A 9411-nucleotide genomic window follows, 5' to 3' on the forward strand; every position below is an offset into this window, starting at 1 on the left:
AATATTTTATTCCCACTAGAAGCTATGTAAAAGTATTTTTCAAGCTGTTAGCAGTGCAGCCTGAAATGTTTGTGATGGCTATATCACAAAATGATTATCCCTACACCTATCACCAATGCGACAGTTTTTAGTTACTCTCTTAGGTTTGTCTCCTATGCATGTAGCATTTGTCTCCATTATATTTTTAAGTAACTGACTGAATAAAATGCAGGAAAAAAAAGACATTTTAGGATGTAAAATGGCTTGACTACATATTTGTTTATTGTGGTCTATTAATGTCTGCCTAGACATTATAGCTCTGATGTACGTGGGGTGAAACCACATGCTGCATATTGATAGTGCTAAAAGTTTCAATCATTAGTATCACAAACCATTGCAATGCTTGATTCATCAAGGAGAGAAAAGATTTAGACGCCATTAACGTCTGCAATTTTTTAAAAGGAAACCTGTCACTAGAGGAGCATGGATGTGTAGTAAGCCACAGTAAAAATATTTTACTTTCTGTGCAATTTATAGATGTAACAAAATGATTTTTTTTATAGTTTGATCAGTTCTGTTGGTAAAAGGGGCATTTTCTCCTATGTACAATGACACTAACCTTTTATTTCTAATACAAATTTACAAATGATATTAAGGATTTTTGGTTTTTGAATTTTTCTTTTTTTATAAAATGTGGCACAAAAAAAATAAGGGAAGAAATGAAAACGAAAAAAAAGTTTAACCATTAATAGTAAAAAAAAAAAATTTAAGAAAAATCAGAAGCAAAATAATAGCTAACGAGAGAAGGGGTGAAGGTTTTAATTAGAGCTTATAAGATGTATCTAATTGTTGCTTAGAGGTTAAATAGGAACACAGTTTTAATTTAAAGGGTTATTAAATCCTTGCATGTTTCTGCATATATTCATTGCTAGCAAGCAGTAGATATATGGAAAAACATTTTAAAAAAAACATTTTCAAAAGTGTTAAAACTTACCTGTGTCTCCGCACACGCTCCCGTCCGAACATCTGAAGATTCCTGGGCAGCTGCAAAGGATCTTGGGGCGGGCGCATGCGCAATTCAGATCTTTGGCTGGGAGATGAGGAGAGACACAAGGTAAGTCAATGCAACAGCGTGTACCCGCACAAACACCGTGGGACAGGAGGCGCCAGTTAAGACAGAGGAGTCAGCGATGGATCGGAGACTGACGCCAACGCTGGAGGGACTCCTCCAAACTACAGGAAAGAAGAAGATGATCGGATCAAGAGGCATCATTTAAGGTAAGTTCCTACACTAGCATGGGGTGTTAGTTAGTTAGTTAGTTAGTTTATTTGAGGTATTTTAAGCAGTGTTTGCTGGATAGCATTAGTAGCACACTACCTGATTTCACTTGTTGCTCGAAATTGTTGTTCAAATGACTGATGAAAGATTATCCTTTAAACTTGCATTTTTTCCTCTAGAGCTGTCTTCCTCTCAGTGGGGTGTCTGGATCTCAAACGGTTGGATGGTTCCCTTGTAATGTACTTCCAGAGGAAAATGTATGGTTAAAGGTAATACGTCTCCCATTTATCTTGTCTCTTCAACAGTACCTGATGCTAGGCTAAAAATTATAACAGTTTTTTCATCTGTCAAAATAGCTCAGTCATTTCTTCAATTCAGAGATTTAGCTACCCTGATGTTCTTTAAAGGGCAAATACTGCACAACCTCGTGCATAGTACAAGAATCATGTTAATAGTGTGGATATTTTAATGATTTTAGGTCATTATTGGCCATTTACATTTATCCATTTTTAAACTGATAGGTAGCCAGGTAGCCAATGCTTCTTAACATTTAAAGACTGGTTCATGAATTCCATATTATTTTGTCAACCACTTACTATATATATATATATAACTTTTGTCTACTTTTATTTTTTACAAATAAATGTATAATACATGAAAAATGATCTCCAAGGCTCTACAGGTTAGCCAAAAGACAACAAAGCAGTGGCCTCTTGCCTCTTATCTACCTTTGTGTGACTGAAACTTTGAACTGAGCAGTCTGGAAAAGGAAGACTCACATGGGAAGTACTAACTTTGTTTTTCTGGGGAAAAGGTGAAAACTTTAGGTAACAATAAGCAGACCACATGCAGTGATACTAGCAAACAATGGGTACTTTTTTGCATCACTGGTGTGCTTTGCACTGCCTGGCTCATAGTGCAAAACTGCCAACCTAACACAGACACTCTCCCCCCAACTTTCCATGGGCTTGGTTACAAATGCAGCAACTCCAGAGGTCATGAACACTCTTCTACCCATAGACAGGCAGTCGACGTGATGCGAAGGACACTTTATTAAAGTTAAAAGGTATTACAGCATGTGCTCTTCATTATATTGTCCTAAGTTTGAATGTAAAGTGCAGTTATCCTTCAAAAGGCTATAAACCATAAATTATAAGTTGATATACAGTACATCAAGGTTTTTTTAATAATAGTCATGGATAATATGTAACAATGTAGGATCATATCAGAAATGAATATATTTAACGTGAATGTGATATAGAGTGAAGTGCTCCATTTCAACACACAGCTATCTCTGACTGTTCATATTCCACAGAATGTTGCAGCTTGTCACTCTTTTTTTTAATAAATAGCAGAATTTTTCTTTAAATGCAGATATTTAAAATCTTCACTGTTACCTATTTGTATTTCATCTACCTTCACTTAGGTGAGTTTTGATAAGCCCAGTCTCGCAGAGTCATTCCACATTTACCTTTCCTCTGATGGCAGCTTTCCCAGCAGCACCTCGAAGGCCATTGTCAGTGCTTATCTGACTGATGTGACGGGACAGAGCCATTCACTAGGTGAGTCAAGTGGATAGAAATCACTATTCATTAAATAATGTCACTCCATAGAAGGAAGAATCGCTGCTGCCAGTACGCTCACTGCCGGTCTCTAAAATGACCATGCATTTTCCTGTGTTGGGATAACTGATAGGAACGGTAAAACTGTAATACTATCAGTACTGTATTAAAATGCTGGAACATCAATCTTTTTTTTTTTTCTTTTGAGAGCTTAACTATTTAAAGAGAGCCTGTTATCATGGAAGAAGAATTGGTATCACCATGTTCTGAGGTGTGATAGGTATTTTGGTACTGTTAGCACGCTGCGAGCCTGAGTTCAGCATACAAGGCTTAAAAATGTATGTACAGTCTGCATGCTAATTGGGGCTGATCAAAAATTATATGCAAAATAAAATGTCCATATAATGTATGGACTTTTTTTCTGAATTTAGCCAACCATATTGCCTTAGCTATTAATCTAATGCATTCTAGAATGTTTATATTTTTAGTTGCTTCCAAAACACTGGAGAATTTTCTGCATACCATGCAGTATTCATAGATGCAGAGATACCAACCTACCCAGGCATCCTATCACACATGGTTAGCAAACAATTAATATTATTAGTAAAATGTGATTACTACAGCATAATTGCTGTGATTATAGATACATATGAAACAAAATATGTAATCACAATGGGGGAATTTATCAAAACTGGAGCAGACAAAATCTGGAGCAGCTGTGCATGGCAACCAATCAGCTTCTCTCTTCAGTTTGTTCAGTAAAAGCTGGCCATACACCTTAGAATGTATCTGCAAATTTTCTGTGGTCAGATGGAAAAGGTACAACAGATTCCTCCATCTACACTTAACTGTGTGGATGGAGTAATCTCTACCTGGGCCAATCTGTTGCACTTTTTCCATCTGACCCCAGAAAATCTGCAGATAAATTGTAAGGTGTATGGACACCTAAGATTTGAAAATGAACAAGGGAAGCTGATTGGTTGCCATGCACAGCTGCTCCAGATTTTATCTGCTCCAGTTTTGATAAATTCCCTTCTATAGGTCTGAAAAAGTCTGATCTATCCATAATCTACTATTTTCTTTTTTTTATATAAAGAAAAACCAAAAACTAAATTTGGTTTGGTAATATTATTATATTGATATTCTTCAGCTTCAGCATATGTTGTAGTTTTCATGTAATCTAGGGAAATATTCTAACAAATAGCATGGTTTATAACCTAAAGAAAATAAGGGGGAAGTAAGATACGAACAATAGAGGCTTATACTGTACAAAGGACCAGCCTCATCCAATTATAAAACATAATAACTTTTTTTTTATTAAGCCTGCATCAACCAGCATTTGTGCAAAGACAGAGATAAACTGAAGTTAGGAAGCAAGTATTGGTGAAAAGCATAAAGTGTATAGTGTACAAAATGGTATTTAAAGGGCACACTTGAAAGATAAGAATAAAGTAGAATAGTGTGTGATAATGAATTTCATAGAATAGATGGAGGATTGGAGATGTCCTGTAGGATGGAGTCAGAAGAAGTTATGTGTTTGAAGCTTTTAGGGCGCCCATAAACATGAGATGTTTGTAGGGCAACGAATGAGAGCTCCTCCAGGTTGCCATATTCAAAGGAAGCTGCATATGTTTTATTTAAAACAAAATCACAGGATCTGCAGATTGAAATGAATAAGGAAATTTAATGATACTAAAATTCAAAATGGGTTTTATAGTAGTTTTATATGCTGTATCATTATTGTTTCAGTATCATCTATTAGTGGAATTTTTACTTTACCTCTTAGGGTGAACCTAAGGGTCAGATTAAGTTAGGAGATGCCATGAGGCACTTTTTTTAACACTAGTTTTCAGACCCTAAACCCTGCTCCAAAAACTACCAGCATTCTTAGGGCTAAAACTAACATACTGATTTTTTTTTCAATATGGAGTTAAAAAAATATTTAACAGTTTTTTGAAAAATGACTATTGTAAAAAAAAAAATTGAGTTCTGTACGTAGTTAATGCATATTGTAATATTATTTGGTATATCAGGCTTGATGGGTGATATTAATCTTCTGCCATCGGGCTAGAGACGCCTTGTAGCAAATCCAAAGCATACACCGATCAATATCCTGCAAGGGTAAGGGTGGTTAGAGGTGGCTGCACCTGTTTGTCTTCTATACGGCCAGAGGCCATATCCTCTTTGGAATCTAAGTGCCCTTCTCTGATATGCAACCTGAAAGTTTCAAGAGCTTCTGCTATTTTCCCGCTGAGCCTCACAAGCATTTCTGTAGCTTATAAGGATGTATTTACTGAGGCCAGCGGGAGTTGTTTTGCAGCTTGTATTGTGATTCTTTATGCTGTTTACTAAAGAATTGCTTTAAACGTGGAATGTTCTGCTAGTCACACATCAAGTTGGCAAATGTCAATCTCAGTATATACAAGTCTTATAACCTTCTTTATTTTTTATTTTATAAAGTGTGTTGCTTCGCATTTCTTTTTTTTTTCTCTATACAAGAGGCATATCAGAAGAGAGACAGTCCTCATGCAAGTTAGAGTGGATATTTAAATGTTATAAAGCAATGTTTACAGTATTTCTGGGAAGAATAAAAAGTAATAGAAAGACTGAAACGCTTTCCTATGCTGGGGAAAATCTTGCTTCAGACTCCTTTCAATACTGGCCAGATGTCTGAAGGCTTTGGCATTTGGTCACACGATGCTCTGCTTTGGCAACGTCACATGACAGAGTATCCAGGCCTTTACACGTATTCCCACTTCTGAAGGGAACCTGGAGAAGACTTTTTGTTCTTGAAAAGTACTTTTTCTAGTCCTAATGTTACTCTTTATCCATTTAGCAACATACCAACATAGCTTAGAGCATAGACTTACATCAATGCTCAGTATATTAATACATTAACAAAATCAACAGAATGTTTAGTGCTCTCAGGCTTGCATGTGAAATCATGTTCTACCGCTTTCACTATCTGTGAATAATCCCACTAGATCAGATATGCTCAGACTTGTCCGTATCAGGGACCTAGTTGCAGATTGCCATTCTGACTCCCTATAGAATTAATTGTCAATGATCTTCATATTAAATAGCATGTGGGAACCAAAAGTTAACTATGCATGTGAATTTAGGATTCAGCCCAAAAGCTGCCACCTCTGCAACTGTATGGAGCCCCTGTATGTCTCACTAACTAAAAAAGGAATTTCAGCTTAAACAACCAAAATGGAAAACTGCGTTTAATGTGTAAGTTAATTAGGTAAAGCTATTACGAAGCATAAGATGGAATGTACTGCTTTCTGCAGACTTGAAAGCCAACTGTTCGGCAGCAGATAACAGTGGAGTTCAGATGAGCCTCATGTGGCCTTCTCTTGGAAAGCAGGAGAAGGCAGGACTGCATTCATGACATTCATGGCTGAAGTTAATTGCCTACAATCATACATGAGAAATGCATACACAATGAGGTTGGGAGCTCATTAGGGATTCAGGAACATTTATTCTTAAAGTAGTACCACAGGCTAGGCATTTTTTTACCTTAATGTATTCTCCGCATTAAGGTAAAAAATGCCCAGTACCTTTTGCATGCTCCCCTCTCTACAAACACTTACCTATCATCACTTGTCATCTCCACCAGGTCCAGGAATATATGCAGCATTCCCCAAACTTCCTGGTTGTAGGGGAGGGTACTGGGGTGATGGACTCCTGCTGCTTTAAGTCAAACTGTTGGTAGGAGAGCAGATGCATGACTTGCCATTTACCTTGTGTGTCTATGGACGCACACAGCTAGCGCGGGTCACAAATGGGAATGTGCATGCAAAGATATCTCCTAGGCAGCCGACTAGCTGAAGGAGACACCTGCAAACAGGCAGGGCATCAGTGGTTTGGGGACCCGCTGCAGGATGAGTTAAAAAGCATCTTTTAACAAGAAGAATGTTTAAACAGTGTACGTGTGGACCTCCTCACCTTAAAAAAAACAAAAACCAGCAACTGTTTAATATCACTTTAAGTTGAGACCCTCCATGAATTAGCACGTTACTGTTAATTGTCAAGAGTCTCATGAGAAGATTGAAATGCATGATAGGTAAATACAGACTGCAAACAGCTGAATGTAAACAGAGTAATAGTTACACTGGTCTGGGCCTGTTAATATTGCTCTAAAAGCACAGGAAAATAAATCTACAGATATTTTTATTTTATTTGCAAATTTGATAGAAGGATAGATCTGCATCAGATCTGTCTATTCAACTTCATAAAGCCAGATTAGAAAGACGTGGGAGGTCAGAGACCAAAGCTTGAGGGACCATAAGCTGACGGCATACATCAACAAAGTGCTGTCAACTCTACAAATGGATTTTTCATCCAATTAATTTTCATTTTTCACTGTGAACAGTCAAATATCAGCTGCTCGAGGGTCTTGTTTTCACTCCATTCACTAGGAGATTATTTTCACTTGATGTCAATAATTCCTAATATAAAGATGTGACCTCCAATTCCGAGGAGGCTGTGCTTTCAGCAGGAGGGGTAAATTGGGCTGGAGTTTCTGAGTCTCTTTTAGTTCGGGAGAGGCCAGCCAAGTGTACAGATCGATGTTTGTGGCTAAAGGTCCCCACACACCTTACAATAATCGTACGATAATCGCGGGAAATCCCACGATCGTACGATTATCGTAAGGTGTGTGGAAGCCGTGCGACCTCTACTACCTTAAGGTCGCACGACTTTTAACTTACGGACATGTTCGAAAACCCGCCGAGCAGCCTCAGGCGGCGTGGCTTGCGATCATCGCAAGTACGATCTGCCTATGCAAGATAAGTACCTTACAACCATCGCAAGGCAAGAGTCTTGCCATGGTTGTAAGGTGTGTGCCCAGCCTTATGCTGACACAGAGGAGCCACAGACTCTGTGTAGATCTGTCTAGGGGAGTGGGAGTGGCCTGGAGAATATTCAGAGAGAGAGAATTCTGTCTGGTCTGCTGTAACCAGTGTCGCTTGGACGATCGCTTGGGGATATCGCGGCCTGGACGAACAACCGCGCCTGGTCAGTGAGAGATCCATAGAGGCCTTGTATACATAAAAGGATACATAAAAGTGTTTTTTTTTACCCTAGGTAAAAAAACAACCATATAAACCCTACTGTCACGGAGAAGCCCCACTGCACAGGTAGGTTTTTAATTTGTCCTGGGGTTCAACTTTAAAGATAATCTTTTATGAAAAAATACATTTAAGACCATTCCCTCTAAAAATTCTAGTTGCCTGGCTGCCATGCTGACGTTGTCACTTTAAATAATCCTCCCTGCCCTCAGCATCCCACCTAATACTATGATTAACTGGCCTCACTCTTCGTAGATCTTCACTGTGCTGCTTACTGGGAGCCACAAAGTTGTATTTATACAATGAGGGTTAAAAATATATATAATAAATATATGATTACATTTATTTTTGCATTTATGTGCGTTGAGAAAGAAAAATGTTAAATTTGATCTTCAGGAAATATCCAGCCATCCTTGGTTCTTTTCCTGTGAGTGTAGCGTTTTATGGATCCCAGAAACAGTCCAATAGAGTAAAAAAACAGTAATAATAGAAATAAAATCCCTGTGATTCCTTCTGTATCTAGACCTCAGATGATAAAGGTTCCACAAGGATACACCTTCCATCCAGCCAGGATATATTTTCAATCCATATATGCTCTATGTGTCTCTTTATGTCTTCCATTCCCCCAGACATCTTTAAACTCTGAAATCATATACCGTTTACCACTATTTACTAACACTGAAAGGATTTATGATTGGCTGGCCTAAATGCCTCTTTAAACTAAACAGGTTTCTATTGGTAAAAAACTCTTTACAGCTGTTCCATTGTGTACAGTCAACACCGCCCTGAAAACAGTAGACCCAACTGGTTAGGGAGCTTATAGCACAATAAAAACCTAGTAAGCATAAGACTGAAGTTGTTAAATAACATCAGCTAAAATAATTTCTTTCAGCCATAAGCACACATCCACATATACCCCAAATATATCTTGCAGACATATTTCAATCATAATTTACAACAACAACCTTATGAAAAGTCTCCAGGCCAAGCCAAATATGTGCAGGGAAATCCACAGAAATTAATTTAAAGCATAACTGTTCATCAACTATGGTTACCCTTTATGTGTATGAGGTTATATTTGCAAAAAGGCTTGGTATGCCTTAATTCAAGATGTTTGGAATATTAACCTTCCAAAATGTTTTCTCCAATATCCAGCTTCCAATATATGAGCTGGCCTGAAAGGGTTATTAAACCCTTGCAAACAGTAGATACTGTATATGCAAAACAATGAAACATCCAAACATCTGAAAATGTATCGAGCGGCCGCAAAGGATCTTGGGGCGGGCTTATGCGTACTTCAGATGTTCGGCCGGGAGACGAGGAGAGACACAAGGTAAGTCTATGGAGCAGCGTGCACCCGCACAGACTCCATGGGACATGAGAGAAGAGGAGGACAGAGGAGTCAGCGCTGGATTGGAGACCTGCATCAGCGCTGGAGGGACAGCTAAAAACTACAGGAAAGAAGAAGAAGATCGGATTAAGAGGCATCATTTAAGGTAAGTCCTTACTTTAGCAC

The 9411-nt window shown here is 38.1% G+C and overlaps 1 protein-coding gene across 1 annotated transcript in view; it reads left to right on the top strand.

The window, feature by feature from the left end:
• The window catches only part of PAPPA2 (pappalysin 2), a 154355-nt gene that overhangs the window by 79353 nt on the left and 65591 nt on the right, over positions 1 to 9411 (top strand). Inside the window, exon 11 of the mRNA XM_018575089.1 lies at positions 2685 to 2820. Within this exon, the coding sequence (XP_018430591.1) occupies positions 2685 to 2820 (136 nt within the window). The remainder of the gene's footprint in view (positions 1 to 2684; positions 2821 to 9411) is intronic.

Source organism: Nanorana parkeri, unplaced genomic scaffold, assembly GCF_000935625.1.
Source record: "Nanorana parkeri isolate BGI_ZX_2015 unplaced genomic scaffold, ASM93562v1 scaffold52, whole genome shotgun sequence".
Classification (NCBI taxonomy): Eukaryota; Metazoa; Chordata; class Amphibia; order Anura; family Dicroglossidae; genus Nanorana; species Nanorana parkeri.